This window comes from Xyrauchen texanus, chromosome 7 (genome assembly GCF_025860055.1).
Source record: "Xyrauchen texanus isolate HMW12.3.18 chromosome 7, RBS_HiC_50CHRs, whole genome shotgun sequence".
Lineage (NCBI taxonomy): Eukaryota > Metazoa > Chordata > Actinopteri > Cypriniformes > Catostomidae > Xyrauchen > Xyrauchen texanus.
This window is the reverse complement of record NC_068282.1, coordinates 31,406,214-31,425,188: the sequence shown is the minus strand read 5'-3', so window position 1 is coordinate 31,425,188 and position 18,975 is coordinate 31,406,214. Positions and strand designations below refer to the sequence as shown.

General features: G+C 42.2%; 1 protein-coding gene across 2 annotated transcripts in view; it reads right to left on the bottom strand.

The window, feature by feature from the left end:
* LOC127646088 (netrin-1-like) overlaps nucleotides 1-18,975 on the bottom strand; it is a 184,872-nt gene that overhangs the window by 5,468 nt on the left and 160,429 nt on the right. For both annotated transcript variants that reach the window (XM_052129547.1, XM_052129546.1), the window contains one exon: nucleotides 5,958-6,032. In XM_052129547.1, the coding sequence (XP_051985507.1) occupies nucleotides 5,958-6,032 (75 nt within the window). The remainder of the gene's footprint in view (nucleotides 1-5,957; nucleotides 6,033-18,975) is intronic.

Genomic DNA, 18,975 nt, shown 5'->3' with positions numbered 1-18,975 from the left:
TTACCCTGGGGGGGCCTTTAGCCCTGTTGTACACTAATCTAGGAGCCCAAAAAAAATAAAAAGGGAGTCTCAACAGAGCCAGAAGGATAATAGAGATACTGAGCCACAAAACCGCTGTGATACAGTGCTCCAAATGTGCTTAAATTTGCAGCCACAAGTGAATTGATAATTTTGCCACAGATGCAATGTAAAGCTCAGATTGTAATAAAGTTGCTTGGGTCATCTCAATTGCTGCAGCAATTCAGGTCAGCCTTCAGTTTCAAGTGCTTTCAGATATATGTATCTTGTAACTCAAGCCTTGGTGCAGTTTGAGACTCAGTGGAAGTTTGACTACTCCCAATCTGCTTAAACCGCTTCTAGACTCATGCTGTTCCCCTTTCATTATTAATAGCCTTCAAGGTGGTTTGTAAGGTGACTTTGACAAAAAGGACCAGCATAACAGGCATATTTAATTTCGTCTGTGTAATGCTTTGCACTTGGCAGAGATTGAGGCTGTATCATGCAGGCTGATGGTTGGTGATCTGTGTATCTGGCTATTCGCTGTCTCTGTATGCTTTGCACACTACTGACAGATGCTTGTCATCCATGTTACTGCTCCCATATTGAATAGTTTTCTTTTCTGATGTACTACATGTCCCATGACAAAGCAAACATTCTGCTTACCAGAACTCACATTTTCTATTAGTTTCATTTAATACCATTACAAGGATCCCTTTTCATATTTACAGGAATCCATTTGTGTCTTGCACCACACATTGCCTCGCTAGACTGGCGCTACGTGCTGAGTTTCAACTATCAGGTGGCAGAAGTTGTTTTCTTGACACTCCCATGGTTGCAGATTTAGGGTAAAGATCTAGATGCACAGTGAGGAATAGCTAAAAAAAAATGGGTGTAACAAGAATAGAAAAAAATCTTAGGATGTATTTTTTTACTCACAACTTTGAATGTTAATTCTATGGGATTTGGCATTAATTGACAATTGAAATCAATGGTGATTATGTTTAAGGGCATGGAAACTGAGGGTGTGTTCACACTTGTAGTTTGGTTCTCTTGGTCCTCTTGGTCCGGACCAAAAAAGAAAATGATACATTTAGTCCCGGTTCGCTTAGCGTTCACAATGACATTTTTAACACCATACCTAAAGACACGAAACAAAAGGCATCAGGAAAAGTTCACAACCTGATTAGACAGCTTTTATGACGTATATTTTTCGACGGAACTTGCCGAACATCCAAAACAATGCTGGCTGCTGGGATAAATGTGCTCGTTGGATTTATATATGTATATATGGTGGTATTTTTACCAGCTGAGAACAAACGAAGAGCTAATAAAATGTGTAAAGGAGTTAAAATAGCACCAGGAATTCCTCTGTTGTACACACAAATGAAGATTTGCTGCGAGGATGACTGACGGTCGTTCCGACGCCTGTACTGAACAATAATGGGCAACACAGCTCCTATGCAAGAACCAGGTATGCTTGAGGTCAGTATTAGGCAAATTACTTGCTGTTTTTGGTTCGTTTAGACGTCTTTGGTCCATGTTGCATTCATATATCAAATGAACTGCACCAGAGTTCGTTTGGAAGCAGATCGAGACCCACTATTCAGGCGGTCTCGGTCCGCTTGTTTGGTGCTCACCAAGGTTGGGATGGCAGCGTTCGCTCAATAAAATATTTTAGCCTATTTTTAAGATGTACACATTTCAATTTAATTACAAATTCCCATCAAATTGAATTGAACAGTCTTGAAGAAAATGTAATTATTAAAACTTGCATTTTTCAAGATTTATACATTTTATATGGTTAAAGCTTAAAAATAGGCAAAAATATTTTTTGGAGTGTTCACACTTGTTCTAAGGAACCGCACAAACAGAGCAATCACACCGGAGTTCGTTTTAATCTAACCAAACCTGATAAGTGTGAACACACCCTGAATGCATAGCCCTTTAGCTTAATAATAATATAAATTAAACCTGTCACTTTCACCATTTGGCAAGGTGGAATTAATTTCATTTATCCAATGGTTGAAACATGTCACACGCAGTGGAAGCCCAACTGTCCCCGGACTCCTATGGTGCTTCATGGGTAATGTGCCAGAGAGACTGTAAATATCCTGTTACGAAGGGCCTGATTCTCCCCAAAAGTCTTTTAGATAACTCCATCCTCAAGTTCAATACCAGTTCCAAGCCATTCCCCCCATGCTGCTATAGTATAAAGCCCCCCTGATGCTCCCGAAGGCAGAAGGAAAGTGGATTAGGTTTAATGCTCAGAATGTGGGAGTTTATCCTAGATTGTTAATTTTTGGGTAAAGGGGGAGCTGGACAACTCTCCATAATGGAGGGCCACTGCAAAGTGAAGTCGGCAGGGGGGATTTATCTGGATAAATTCTTAAATGAGTCTTAAATGAGTAATGGCAGTGTAGAAAGGAGAATGTACAAAGCTGGTTTGCAGGAGGTGATGGCATTGAGTATTCATCACATAACATGTAACGACCACTGTGTGCCACACTTCCTCTCTACGCTACAGGGATTCCCTATGTTTTTAACCCTGACTGTAACGGATTCTTTCAGAAGGAGTGTAACATGGCAGATGTGTTGGCAAAGATAGGGTTAGTACTCTCACATAAAAAAAGTCTTCTTGATGGCTAAAGTTCATATAATATTTATCATATACAGTGCATCCGGAAAGTATTCACAGCGCTTCACTTTTTGTTATGTTACAGCCTTATTCCAAAATGTATTAAATTCATTATTTTCTTCAACGTGAAAGAAGTATGTTTGAATCTTTGCAAATTTATTACAAATAAAAAAAGAAAGAAATAACATGATATGGATACATGAATACATAAGTATTCACAGCCTTTGCTCAATACTTTGTTGAAGCACATTTGGCACCAATTACAGCCTCAAGCCTTTTTTGTGTATTATGCTACAAGCTTGGCACACCTTTTTTTGGGCAGTTTCTCCCATTCTTCTTTGCAGGACCTCTCAAGCTCCATCAGCTTGGATGGTGGGTGTCAGGGCACAGCCATTTTCAGATCTCTCCAGAGATGTTCAATCGGGTTCAAGTCTGGGCTCTGGCTGGGCCACTCAACATTCACAGAGTTGTGGCGGGCTGTCATGTGCCTTTTACTGAGGAGTGGCTTCTGTCTGGACACTCTACCATACAGGCCTGATTGGTGGAGTGCTGCAGATGTGGTTGCAGATATGGTTGTTCTTCTGGTAGGTTCTCCTCTCTCCACAAAGAAATGCTGGAGCTCTGTCAGAGTGACCATAGGGTTCTTAGTCACCTCCCTGACTAAGGCCCTTCTCCCCCGGTCACTCAGTTTGGCAGGATGGCCAGCTCTAGGAAGAGTCCTGGTGGTTCCAAACTTCTTCCATTTATGGATGATGGAGGCGACTGTGCTCATTGGGATCTTCAATGCTGCAGAAATGTTTATGTACCCTTCCCCAGATCTGTACCTCGATACAATCCTGTCTTGGAGGTCTGCAGACAATTCCTTGGACTTCATGGCTTGGTTTGTGCTCTGACATGCACTGTTAACTGTGGGACCTTATATAGACTTATTTGTGGCCTTTCCAAATCATGTCCAATCAACTGAATTTACCACAGGTGGACTCCAATCAAGTTGTAGAAACATCTCAAGGATGATCAGTGGAAACAGGATACACCTGAGCTCAATTTTGAGTGTCATGGCAAAGGCTGTGAATACTTATGTACATGTGATTTTTTTTAGTTTTTTATTTTGAATAAATTTGCAAAGATTTCAAACAAACTTCTTTCACATTGCCATTATGGGGTATTGTTTGTAGAATTTTGAGGAAAATAATGAATTTAATCAATTTTGGAATAAGGCTGTAACATAACAAAATGTCAAAAAAGTGAAGCGCTATGAAATCTTTCCGGATGCAGAGCACAGTTGCAGAAAAAGTATGTGGACACTAGTTAGTTTACTCAAATATTCTGTAATTATTTACTTACCCTAATGTAATTTCAAACTTATATGACTTGAGGTGATTTTTAGGTGAATTATTTACAGGGTTGATTTAACATAATGCAAGTCCATAATGACTCCAATCTGTTAAGCTGGAAAAAGTACAAAAACGTACTGTGCAATTTTGCACGTTAGGTTACAATATCCAATGAGATTTGGTGTGACTGACGTAGCCCCCATTTTTATAAAAGTGCTTTATTAATTATTTGATTTAAGTTTAGAGAAAATAAGAACTAAAATGTAATTCTGTTCATCACACAAAGTGATTGTATGTGACTTGGACTATAGTGCATTTCAATTACTTAAACTGTGGTTTATGGCGTTTTTTTTTTTTTTTTTTCCTAGCTTGACAGATGGGAGTCACTATTCAATTGCATTATGGCTAATAATTAATAATAATAATTAATAATTATTTTTTTTTAATATATATTAACCTTTAGTGTTCCACGGAAGAACAGAAGTCTGTTCAATAATGTAGTGATAAATGTATAGTGATAGAGTAAATAATAGGGTGAGTAAAACATGACAGAATTTTCATTTTTGGGTGAACTGTTCCTTGAAGTCACACTTGAAAATGTCTTTCTCTTGATAAAAAATATGAAAACAAGTGGCTTCCTCCAGAACTTCCATTTTCTTTGCTATTCAAGGTGATTTTTTAGTAGATGTATAAAGTCAGTTTCTCTTAATTTCAAACAAGTGTCTAGCAGAGTAACCAAAGATGTAATTTATCACATTAAAGGGATAATTCAACCAAAAATGGAAATGATCTTATCATTTACTCATCTCCATACCATCCAGATATGTATTACTTTCTTTTTTCTGCTGAACAAAAAATAAGATTTTTGTAAGCTGTGTAGGTACATACAATGCAAATGAATGGTGACCAGACCTTTCACCCTCCAAAAATTACATAAAGGCCATATAATAGTAATCCATAAAACTCCAGTGGTTAGGTGTGGGTGAGAAGCAGATCAATATGTAAGTCATTTTTAACTAGACATATCCACTTTCACTTTCAGAATGTGAAAGTAAAAAATAAGTGAAGATTTATAATAAAAAAGGACTTAAATCATTTTTGGGTAAACTATCCCTTTAACTATGGACAGGCTACACTTACATTTGACTACCAAGTGTTGAAATACTTTTTGTCTTAATTTTGATCAATATACTCTATCAATTGTTTTATCGTTTAAAATTGAACACTTCTTTTTGTGAAATATTTTGTATGAAATATGCCATATTACTTAAAATAAATGCCACTTTGTTGATTTTTCTTTTTATCTTATGCAGTGGCATTTATAAGTGTCTAAATATTTTTGGGGTTCAAACTAACAATGAAGCCTTGAAGGTCTCTAGCCGAAGTCAGCCTTCACACTATCTTTATTGAGTTATTTCAACATCAATAAGTGATCTATGTTGACTAAATGTGATGTATCAAAAGACCTGTTAAAATGCTCAAGCTGTCATTAAATCTGTTAAGCTCTTTAAGTTTTGCAGTGTCTCACTTGACTGATGAAACAGCCCCACCTCTGTATGAGAGGGGCTGCACATCTGCTCCTTTTCAGGGACAAGAGAGGGCCTGCTGCCCCCAGGAATGCAGGACAGGATAAGGCGCTTCCCTTAATGAGGATATCTTCGAGCACTCTTGTCCCTTCTGCCCGTCACACTGCCATGGCTTGATCCGCTTTGGGCTCAAATACCTGCTGGGTTGTCCATCAACGCAGCCTTCCCTAAACCCCTAACTGATGGACTTACCTCCTGTTTGATCCATTGACTTTCTTCTTGAAAGCCCAGAGTAAGCCATCACTACAATAAATCACCACTGAGAGGGCTACAGGGAATTCAGCTTTGGATAAGGAATAAAGATGTTTTAGAGGGCCAGGATTTTTTGCAACCTGCATAGATGTTGCTGTGTGATTCTGTGTGTATCTGTATATCAGTGTTCTGTGCACTTTTATCACTCACCATAATCTTTCTTGCAATACTTCTTCATATTGATCTTCAGCTTGCCTTTGGAGGCCTTGCAGTAGGAGTCGCAATCTAAATTTGGAAGTTAAAGGAAGAAAGGAAGAGAGAAGGGGTGAATTGACAAAAAAAAAACTCACAAAGGATATAAATGAAAGTACATTGTCAGAAAAAGAGACACATCGGCAAACTACACATCTATCCTAAAGCCCTGGCCTGTTGTGACACCCATCTGCCCAGTTTAATTGTGAGGCGGTAATAGGGCTTGTGAGGCATTCAGCAAGGTGTCCTTTGCTCTTTAGAAAAGCAGTAGACAATAGGTCCCTCTCGTTCTGCTCTCTGGATGTCGGGACCCTCCCCTGCTCTGATGGGAGCCCTCTGAGGCCAAGCGTATTGTGCCACCCAGTGTTTTTTCAAGCACCATGCTAATTTCTCACCCTTGTCTTCACTGTCAGTGCCATGATGGGTCTTATTAAGGCTTTTAGAATCATGACTCCTCCCGCCCAGTGCTGTCAACTCACCCTGTACATCTGCCCTAATGCCCTCCTCCCCCACCTCAACCCCAAAGACCATTTCAACCTTTGGCATTTATTGGTTCAGCACTCAGGGAGGTGGCAGTGAAGGGGGGCAAGGGTTGTCCAAGCACAAAGGAAGGTCAGGGGAATTAGCAGTGCATAAAGTGTTTCATGCCTTAGAGTTGTTGACGAAACGTGACATTTAAGCACAAAAATATGCTAGGGTTTGGTTTGGATTCCAATTCTCGCTAAGATCTCCTTGGAAAAAAAACACAAAAACAACTAAGAGCTGGGCTTGCTGCTCTGATGCTGTACAACAAAACTATTTCTATTAAGTCTTTAATAATACCTCTTAAAAACAAGCTAATACTTAAATGCAGAATATTTCTTTCTATTGCCTGGCATTCCCCTTACACCCCACATATTGTCATGGCCTTCTTTTATTGGATGGATGCAATGGGGAGACGGAGGAGGGGGAGAAAAAACCTTTTAGCTCGCCTGCATATGAACAAACTTCATTGTTTCGGCCGACTCGCACTCCAGTCCTGCCTTTTACTTTCTTTTGGACTCTATTCTTTCAGAGTGAATGAGGTTGCCTGGGCAACGGTGGAACCAGAAAGAAATGCCTGCAGTGAAGAGCTTGCGCGAGGGATTCGAAGGCAGACTTCAGCTGGGGGTGGGTGGGGTTGGGCGAGTCAAACCATGCAGACTATAGATTCAAAATGGCAGAGAAACTGTAAGCTAAATGAAATTGAGAGTCCATACTGTGGCAGCTTCATTTTCATTTAAATGAAGACTGCAGAGAAAACTGCTTTGTTTTTCTATAACCCTATTTAATGCCATCATGATACTTCCCTTTGAAAGCCATCATTTCTTATTAGCTCTCCTTTAAGGAGGTGATGAGTACCCTGAGATTCTAATTTAAAGACTTTAAAGACCCCCACAGCAAGGACAAATATACTCATTGTGCCCCCTCTTGAGTTAGGGGAAGTAGGGTTAGCTTGTCCTCTTGTCATGATGCTCCCACAGAGGCTGGTGTAATCTTAATGGAAGTTTTTCCTGCCGTCTTTTCAAGTGAAAGCTGAAAGCAGAGGCATTTTGGGACTGGGTCCAGTGTCGCTGCTAGTTGTGCCAATGAGTTAAAAAAAGCTGCGTGTAAGTTTGAATGTAAGGCTTGTTTGACACTGAAGAATGTGTGGAGGGCACCAGTTACATGTTGACTGTGGGGACCCCTGTGGGGAATCATTCATGGACGACTTCACTGTCACTAGCCTTCGAGGGAAGTTGTTGGTTTGGAGATTCTGCAAAGAACAACTCTTTTCCTAATGAGTCTGAATTCTATTCAACACACAATTGGACTCACTTAGCACTTCTGTGCTCATTGAAAAGCACTGACATCTAACACTGACAATCTAACCAGCGGGGCCTTTCAGCACTTACAAACAAGCAGACACTGTACTCTGCTGTTATCAAAAAGAGCTTAAAGCTGACCCGAGGTCTGTTTTCCGTTGGACTTCTGATGGAATGGATGCAATGCTATTCATGCATACATAACAGATCTGGGAACTGTTACAACAAGGTGTGAAAAAGTGCACAGGGGAAAGTCTTACTCTGTGGAGAATGAGACTGATTGAGAAACAAATTGCTGCAAATAAAGCATGTAATTAGATTATAGCCAGAGCCCCAAGCTCCCACTGGGGCAGAGACTAAATGGCAAACTAGGTCTATTCCAAAGGGAACTATGTTTTTTTCTCCAACTCTCTCACTCTCTCCAAATATCTTTCTCTTTCATTCTTTCCATTGAGAACTTTGAGAGGAAAATAGCTGTCTTCTGAATTCTTACAATGGGTTAAAGAAACAGACCAAACAGCGTGTGCAGTTTTGATTCAGGGTTTGTTTTGGTCACGGTGCCATCACTCTAAAAGACAGAGACTGAGACTCAACTTTATTACTGTAAATGAAGCTCACAGATGTTTGAGGAAGATCGTCAACCTGACAGTCTTTCAATGTGAAATTGCAGAGAGGAGAGGCGAGCCTTAAATTAGATGAGAGCTGATGATGAGACACTAATTCAACACTGTTCTCTCTCTTTCTCTCTCTCTCTCTCTCTCTCTCTCTCTCTGTAATGCTCACTCCTCTCCCTCCCTCTTTCAAGTACCCCCATTTTGTTCATCTACACTTGAGCCTGACTGAATTCTGTGGAACAATTTGGTCTTACAAGAATGATAGTTTTAAGTGGTTATGTAAAATATTGCTGATATTTCAAAAAACAAGCTCCGGGTGATCCAGTAGTCTTTTCCACACATACAACATAGTAAAATGACTAAATCCATGAGAATTTATCAATATCAGTAACAATGATGTTACCTTTGTTAAGGGGTTTTAAAGGGGTTAATTAATTACTTAAGTAATTTACAAATGCATCATAAACCGTTAATGTACGGTTGTAACAACATGTATAAAAGGGTGACTTTCATGTAATACTTGCCAAATAGTGATCCAGTTTAACTCGCATATAAATAAATGCTTCACATTTAAATAAATGTTATAAACACATATTCATACCCGTATTAATCAAAAACAAAAGAAAAAGCCCTAATTCATGATTTATTTCACAATGTAGCAAAATAGATTATTATAGATATTATTACATTTTGCTACTGTCTGCTCTTGACTCATGTTGTCATTTTCCTAGTCACGTTGATATCAAAAGAATGGTGCTACTCTGAGTGGTGCTTCAATTTACCTAGTCCTAGTTACCTAAAGTCCTCTGCAAAAAACCATATGGAACTTTATGTGCATTAGTTTCTGATGTTGGCAACCAATTAAACTGCATTTTGTCACATGCAAAATAACTCACATGTAAGATAATCATCATATACCTGTTATAAATACAGTTAAAAAAATGTGTTTTTGTTTCAAATAAAAAGTTTGATATGATTATGGTGAACTGAAATGGGTTGCGTTGTACTTCTCACCGAGTTGCTCGTGTTCTCTGCACTGCACAGCACTATACAGTATACATTCTCCACGTTTTGTCTCACTTAATTTTTTATTTTTACTATTATTTTACATAGGAGTGTGGTGGATGCTTCTGTAGATGACATGGCAGGCCACATAATACTATATAAAATATGGAAATGTTCTAAATGTTTATTTGAGAGTACAATAGAGTACTGTAAAGTGATGCTGAGTAAAAATCACTATCAAAAAGAAAATTCTGTTACTTTACACTACTGTAACACATTGTTTCAAAGTACAGAACAATGTGCATAAATTAAGGAATATAATTGGCACAGAGATGGCACAAAAAAATCTAACTACCCTGCATTGTAAGATGCTCCTTTGTTCTGCAGAAATACAGTACAATACAGTAAAACAAGTACTGTCAGCTTTGACAAAGTAGACATATATTTTCACAAATTATCAGAGCAAGAGATGGTGATACAGTACTCGCACTATACAATACAGTACATGGCCTTTAAACTGCAGTAATGTAATATAGATGCCCTGTAGGATACCTAATTGTCTACAGAAAGTCACAGTTACTGTAGCTACCAGTTTTCTTTTCTGAAAGTTCACGTAAATGATAGATGTAACCGTAAAACGACTGTTTTTGTTGCCCAGCATTGTTGCACTGTGAACAAAAACAGTCAAGAATACTTTAGAGCAAATGTCATCAAGGACAACCGTTCTTTTGCCCTTTCATCAAACAAGCACATAATCACCTGTAGCCATTTTTATTTATCCTGAAATTTTGACTGGTATGTAAACAATTTTGTGACTTTGTGTTTACATAATGAGAAATGGTGTTCACTGAGGTAAGGCTTTGATACCTTGAGTGTATTATTTTGAGTGCTTGTGTTTTCTGAATAAGAACATGGTTAAACCTGTGCAAAATTAGGGCATTTTCGTGCAGACTTTTGCAAAAAATATTAAACAAACTTGAATACATGGGAAAACAGGTAAATTGTGTTTATCGTTTTTAGAAATATAATTGTTAGCAATGGTTCGGGGATTTTGTCCTGTTGAATACTTATAGTGTTTTAGCAATCAAAAAGACTGTAATATTATTCTCTTCCTTTCCTCCCTCAACTTTCCCTCTCTTCTCTTGTCTTTCCCCTTATTTATGAAATTATTTGTCATATAAACAACTCTATACAGCTGTCGGCCCCACCCTGTTCTGCACAAGAATGTACAGGTTTGCTTTCTCTCCCCTCTCTCTCTCTCTCTCTCTCTCTATTCGAGTGGGCAACTACTTAAAAGCAGGGTGGAGGTGCCCTGATAAGCACATCTGTTAGCAATCATCTATCGAATGAGGTAATTATTTTCTGCTGTATTGCTCTATCCTGAGGTGAGCTTCGGCTCAAGTGAAGGTATAATGGAATGTGTGTGTGGTCTGGAGCGTCCATTTTGATGGGGGCACTTAAATATGTCTGTACTGTGCTCCACCTCTCCATCAGCTTGATTTGGAATGCTGCCGTTTCCATGGAGAACAGCTCTCAAAACCAGATGGGTCGCATCCTGCACACCTTGAATATTATAAGGGCTCAAATCAAGGATGCCCACTTCAACTGGATGGAAGGTCATTTTATTTTGTAAATGGGGACTTGATATGACATATTTTCGGGAAGTTGACATGTCCTGCAGTGATATGTTATACGCTATCTACAGGGTTCGGAGGGTTACTTTTGAAATGTATAACACTACAGATTACAGAATACATGCTGTAACTTGTAATGTATTCCATTAGATTACTCAAGGTCAGTAATGCATTCGAAATATTTTGGATTTCATCTTCAGCACTGGTAGATTTTTTCACTTGTTTTGACAATAAAAATTCTGCCAGTACAGTAAGACAAAGTACACATTTAAAAATGCATTCTCAGAAAAACCTAAATATCTTTTGCAGTGTTGTTTCTAAAACAAGATAAATCAAATTGATCTTTTTTGAAGGATTTTTAGATATTTTTACAGGAAGTCAATGCAAAAATTATTATCAAGAATACGATTTTTGCCGTAATATCAAAGGTCTTACTAGAAAAAAGAAACGATGATCCAATGTGAATTATCTTCATAAAAAAATATGATTGTGCCTGGTAACATGTGCATGTAAAATAGCATTTTAGCTTGGCGTAAAACTGTAAATTTTTACACAGTTTATTTTTATTTCTTCTGCTCCAAACTTACTTCAAACGTACTTCTATGTCTGCTCGTATGAATGTAACACATCATAAGAAAATGTTTCATCACTGTTCAAATGCACTTTGGATCGCATCATTTATATGTAAAAATGTTTTCCATCTGAAAAGACTAAATATTAAATGAAACAAATGATAATAAAAGTCAAAGTACTATCTATACAGTTACTTATTGTGGCAGCGGGGGCGTGGTCAAGCGCCCGTCCGGGAGAGGAAAGCGGTAAGGGCGCTTACACCTGAGCTAAATTATGCCTAACACCTGTCTCTAATTCCAGTGAGCACGAGGAGAGCGGCATAAAAGCAGACACAGAGCCTCCAGTCCGGGAGACAACAAGCCAACTCAGTGCGCTTGTATTATGTTGTGTGTATTGTGGTATAAAAACAAAGGGAATTAAAGGCTTACCTTGTACTGAAGACCTGCTTCCTGTCCTCCTTCCTGTGAGAAGCCTTACACTGGTGCCGAAACCCGGGACTTTAAAGGAAGCATGGAAAGTGGTCGCCCCATAGAGTCCTCCTAGCTGGCAGAAGTCCTCCAGTCCCTCGCGACGCTGCATCAAGGCCACCAGCAATCCCTGCTTGAGCTCCGGCAGGACCAGGATCGCCGGTTTTTTTAAATCATGCAGGCTCAGGCAGAGGACCGGCTCGCCATCCGGAGCCTCCTCAGCCAGGAGGAGGCGTCGCCCACAACCGCGCCCCCGGACACCCACGCTACGCTGCCCCCCCCCCATGCTACAGAAGATGGGGACAGCAGATGATCCTGAGGCCTTCCTCGATTTGTTCGAGCGCTCAGCAGAAATCTGGGGCTGGCCCCGCGAACAGTGGGCAGCCCGCCTGATTCCCCTCCTGTCCGGGGAAGCTCAACTTGCGGCACAGCAGCTGCCGGCGTCGAACCTCCTGGCCTACACCGATCTGAAGAGGTCTATTCTGCAGCGGGTCGGTCAGGGCCCAGAAGAGAATCGCCAGCTCTTCCGGGGCATGAAACTAGGGATGTCCGATCGCCCGTTCGCGTTCGCTCAACGGCTCCGGGACGCCTGTCGGAGGTGGCTGCTCGTGGGGGACCGCGACGTCGAGGGAGTAATCAACCAGGTGGTACTGGAACAGTTCGTTCAACGGCTGCCTCGGAAGACGGCGGGGTGGGTCCAGTGCCATCGCCCGGCGTCGCTGGAGGAAGCTGTTCGGCTGGCGGAGGACCACTTGGCGGCGATCCCGAGGGCGGACGAGCCCTCTTCTTCTTCTTCGTCTCTCTCTCTTTCCCCTTCCCTTGTGTCTGCCCCTTCCCTCGCCCCCTCCCCTATGTTCTTCCCGGCCTTGGGAGAGTGTACCCTCCCATTCCCCGTCATTCAGCCGCTCTCCTCCTCAGGTGGGGGCGCCCGCCAGTACAAGTGCAGCCGCAACGCCTGGGCCGGCCTGTTGGAGGTGCGGAGACCCGGACCACTTCCGGGATCAGTGTCCGCTGATGGAGGTGGGGACGGTGGTGCGGGTCTCCGACGTCCCGCAGGCTGCTCCCTATCGGGCTGGAGCATACCGGATTCCGGTAAGGATCAGGGGGGTATTTACCAAGCTTTGCTGGATACCGGCTGCAATCAGACCACCATCCACCAACGCTTGGTTCAACCCGGGGCTTTGGGTTTAGCTAAACTGGTGAGGGTGAGGTGTGTGCATGGGGATGTTCACAAGTATCCCCTGGTGACTTTGGCGATTAAATTCAGGGGAAGAAACCATAGTGTGGAGGCCGCGGTTAGTTCCCGCCTCACTCATCCGCTAATCTTGGGTACTGATTGGCCGAGCTTTAAAGATATTTTAGAGGGTATTTGCGCGGATGGGTCCTGCATGAAGAGGTGTGCGGTGTGCGATGCTTTGGCAGGAGAGGTGGAGCCGGGGCCGTCCTCGGCTGCTCTGAATGACGAGGGAAGGGGCGAGGTGGCCACCCCTCCTCTCAGGGAATTCCCTGAAGGGGACTTCCCTCTAGAGCAGTTGCAGGACGAAACCCTTAAACATGCTCTTGACCAAGTGAAAGTAATTGATGGTCAACAGCTTCGGCCGGGCATCGCCATTTCATACCCGTATTTTGCCGTGATTAAAGATTGTCTATATAGAGTGACGCAGGACGCTCAAACAAAAGAGGAAGTGACACAATTGTTGATTCCACGGAGCTGCCGGGAAATGATTTGCCAGGCGGCTCACTATAATCCTATGGCTGGTCACCTAGGGGAACGAAAAAAACTTCTCCGTCTAATAGCCCGTTTCTATTGGCCGGGCATTGGTGGTGACGTCCGCAGGTGGTGTGCGGCGTGCCGTGAATGTCAGCTGGTAAACCCACCGGCCACCCCAAAAGCGCCATTGCGCCCTCTACCATTGATCGAGGTCCCCTTTGAAAGAATTGGGATGGACCTCGTCGGGCCATTAGAACGGACGGCACGCGGACATCGCTTCGTGTTAGTGCTAGTGGATTACGCAACGCGATATCCGGAAGCAGTGCCTCTGAGCAACATCTCCGCACGTAGTGTTGCAGGGGCACTCTTCAAGATAATCTCCCGGGTGGGGATTCCGAAAGAAATCCTCACCGATCAAGGCACGACTTTTATGTCACGAACACTCCGCGAACTTTACGAGCTCTTGGGCATTAAGTCGATTCGCACTAGCGTGTACCATCCGCAGACGGATGGCTTAGTGGAACGATTTAATAAGACGCTCAAGAACATGATTCGTAAATTCGTACACGATGACGCTAGAAATTGGGATAAGTGGCTGGACCCCCTGTTGTTTGCAGTACGAGAGGTCCCACAAGCCTCCACAGGGTTCTCCCCGTTTGAGCTGCTGTACAGGTGACGCGGGGTCCTCGACGCCATCCGCGAAGCTTGGGAGGAGGGACCTTCTAATAGCAAAAATGAAATTCAGTACGTTCTTGATCTTAGAGCAAAACTCCACACACTGGGGCAATTAACACAGGAGAATTTGCTCCAGGCTCAAGAACGCCAACGCCGGCTGTATGACAGGGGTGCTCGGCTACGGGAATTTGCACCGGGAGATAAGGTACTCGTATTACTCCCAACATCGAGCTCTAAATTACTCGCCAAGTGGCAAGGACCCTCGATTCGGGATCTCGATTATGAAGTTAAACGTACCGACAGAGGAGGCGCGCGGCAAATATACCATCTCAACCTCCTGAAATTGTGGAGAGAAGAGGCGGCCTCTGTGACATTGGCCACGCTAGTTCCGGAGAGGGCGGAGCTCGGACCGGAGGTAAACAAAGCTCGCAATCTCAACACCCCAGTTACTTGTGGAGACCACCTCTCACCGCGTCAACTCACAGAGGTTTCCGATCTACAAATGGAATTTGCAGATGTGTTTTCCCCTCTACCGGGCCGTACAAACATCATACAGCACCACATCGAGACCGAACCGGGCGTGGTGGTACGTAGCCGCCCCTATCGCTTACCCGAACATAAAAAGAGAATAGTTCGGGAGGAATTAGATGCGATGCTTGATATGGGCGTAATAGAGGAATCCCACAGTGATTGGTCCAGCCCGGTTGTTCTTGTTCCGAAGAGCGACGGGTCTGTTCGATTCTGTGTGGATTACAGAAAAGTCAACGCGGTGTCTAAATTTGACGCAAACCCAATGCCCCGTGTTGATGAACTGATCGATCGGTTAGGTACTGCTCGATTTTATTCGACCTTGGATTTAACAAAGGGTTATTGGCAGATCCCCTTGACACCAATGTCCTGTGAGAAAACAGCCTTCACGACGCCGTTTGGATTACACCAATTTGTGACGCTTCCTTTCGGTTTGTTTGGGGCTCCGGCCACGTTTCAGCGACTCATGGATCGGATCCTCAGACTGCATACTGCTTACGTCGCTGCCTATTTAGATGATATTATCATTTATAGCAATGATTGGCAGCGGCACATGCAACATCTGAGGGCCGTCCTGAGATCGCTGCGGCGGGCGGGGCTCACAGCAAACCCTAAGAAGTGTGTGATTGGGCGTGTGGAGGTACGGTATCTGGGGTTCCACTTTGGTCATGGCCAGGTGCGTCCCCAAATTGATAAGACCGCGGCGATTGCGACTTGCCCTAGACCTAAGACCAAAAAGGGGGTGAGGCAGTTCCTGGGGCTGGCTGGCTATTATAGAAGGTTTGTGCCTAATTATTCGGACGTCACCAGCCCGCTGACTGACCTCACTAAAAAGGGGGCTCCAGATCCGGTTCAATGGTCGGAGCAGTGTCAACAGGCATTTATGCAGATTAAAGCCGCACTTTGTGGGGGGCCGCTTCTTCATGCTCCTGACTTCTCTCTCCCTTTTAATTTGCAGACGGATGCTTCAGACAGAGGACTGGGGGCCGTACTCTCGCAGGTGGTGGAGGGGGAGGAGCGCCCAGTGCTGTACATTAGCCGGAAGCTCTCTTTGAGGGAGACTAAGTACAGCACCATGGAGAAGGAGTGTTTGGCCATCAAGTGGGCAGTCCTCACCCTCCGGTATTACCTGCTGGGGCCTTCACCCTCTGCTCAGATCACGCCCCACTCCAGTGGCTCCACCGCATGAAAGATACTAACGCCCGGATCACCCGTTGGTACCTGGCTCTCCAGCCCTTTAAATTCAAGGTGGTCCACAGACCGGGGGTGCAGATGGCTGTCGCTGACTTTCTCTCCAGAAATGGGGGGGGAGTGGTAGACAGGCCGGATGGTGCCCCGGCCTGAGTCGGGCGGTGGGGGTATGTGGCAGCAGGGGCGTGTTCAAGCGCCCGTCCGGGAGAGGAAAGCGGTAAGGGCGCTTACACCTGAGCTAAATTATGCCTAACACCTGTCTCTAATTCCAGTGAGCACGAGGAGAGCGGCATAAAAGCAGACACAGAGCCTCCAGTCCGGGAGACGACAAGCCAACTCAGTGCGCTTGTATTATGTTGTGTGTATTGTGGTATAAAAACAAAGGGAATTAAAGGCTTACCTTGTACTGAAGACCTGCTTCCTGTCCTCCTTCCTGTGAGAAGCCTTACACTTATATTTTACATTTTAAATACATAATCCCGTTACATGTATTCCGTTACTACCCAACCCTGTCTATCTATTACTGTTTTAAACACTGTTTTGCTGTTTTTAATTAGCTAATTATGTCCATATTACATGAACAACTAAATGGAATATTTGTACTTTTAGAAACTTTTAGAGGGACTATTTGCACTGGGTGTAAATAGCACCTGCCACAACGTGTGGCTATTTGAACTCCAATATTCTGGTGGAAAAACAGAAATTGAAGACAAACAGCATCCCTAGTGTCACTGCAATGGCGTGGTGTGTAATGACAGTGTGGAAATGCTTTTTTGTCCATATGGATGACCCTGATTCTAATCCGCCTTTTGACCCACTTTTTCCCATCCTGCTTCCTATTTCCACTCTTAATATTTCCTTTAATAGTTCTTATAATAACTAAATAAAAATAAAAAAATTTCCTAGCAGTGATTTGCTCATGGTGAAGGTCAGGAGAGTTGAGAGAAAGGTTTGATCCAGGTAAAATTAACCATGGCTTTACTATAGTAATATTGTAGTGACCATGATTTTTGTTTTAATATTTTAAGTTTGAATGCAATTCACCATGGTGTTACTACAGTAATGTGTTGTTAATATAGTAACCATGTTTAATTTACTACAAAATACCATGGTGAAACTATGGTTCCTGTAGTAAAACCATGGAGATTTTTTTAAGGGAAGGTTTGGGTTAGGTTTAGGGGTAGGGGTTGTTGTAGTGTGTCTGTGGGACTCTAAATAAACACAATAAACATGCTGCAGTGATACTCCTATATTTTATGTTAGTATTTCATTAGGGGTGCAAATAGTGAAGGCAACAGGTGATTAAAAACATTGAAAAAGAGAAATTGTGAGCAGTCACAGCCCCTGAAATATACACTCTTTCTCCCTATATTATATGCATAAATTATCCAAATTCAATTGGTAATTTAAGTGGAAGGCAAAAACAAAAATTCAACAAATTTTCTAAAAGATTGGAAACGTTACATTTATTTAGTTGTCTGCCCTAATCATATAATTTTGGCTGGGAGTCAATTCCAAAATCAATCTGATTCCCAGGCGTTGGAAATCTAAAGACAACTCAGAATCAATTCCAATCAGGGACGCAACATGACATTTTGATATTTATATTACCAATCATAAAACGTGTGAAGCATGCTTTATATTGCATTGTTTATTGTATGATTTTACTTTGTATTCTTAAAACTTGATTCCATCAATTCTGAAAATCTGGAGGTGGAGTTAACAGCCCTGCATTTAATTCATTTCACCATGAAAGTGAAAATAACGATTCTTTTTTAAACAATTGTTAAGAAAAAGTCAAATATGTTTCTTCTCTGCATAAATGCCAAAATAGACCCACAATGTAGCTATCCAGCATTTTTTAGTTTAACACACATGTTGCCATGTGTTTTAGGGTCAGGCCATGATAAATGGAAACACATTGTGGTAAATGGGTAATTCCTCTCTCCCAGTCTTGCCTATTTGTTTATTTTGCATGGGTCATAACACCCTCTATGCTAAAACATTGATAGTCCATTAAGGAATGACAGGTTTCACAAAGCAGCTCTGACATTTTGCAAGAGGCAAACCTAGCCATCATATTTCAGATGGTATAAAGAGTGTGAGTGGGTATTTTAAGACAAAGAAGCAAGAAATATAAAAATAATAAGAATAAAAAGATGGTAGAGGAAAAATGTGGGGACAGAGAAAATTTCTCAGAGAGGAAAAGATGTGCTCCTTGAGAGAGAGAGAGAAAGAGCAGCTCTGCTGTCAATCTGGCCTGTCATTAGAGGTCTGCAACGATCAACCAACAGCTGTAAAGATCTTTTGCACGCAAGAATTCCTCTGTCCGTGAGAATGACGAAAATTTCTTCAACAAAAACTTTTCCATACGGTCAAAACCAAAACATGTTATTTTACAATGTCAAAAATGTCAAATTAAAGAAAAAAGAAAAAAGTTGATGGCTCCGAGAAGAAAACTTGGGAAATTAAACATCTGATCAGGATACACCTATAATTGCAAGACATTTTTGAAAAGAGATTGTTTACTTGCAGGATGTGTTTTACTGTCTAATGAGGAACGGAATGGTTTAGCAGACATGGAAGTTGTCTGATGTTCTGCTTACTTTTTTTACTTATTTATAAAACATCTGTGTCCAAAGTGAACATGTCACGGGACATAACTGTGAAAAGGGATGTCCCAAAAAAAGTCCTCCTGCGTGATGAGTTACTGTAAAACAAATTCCAGTTCAGGTTCGAAAGTGAGTAAATTATA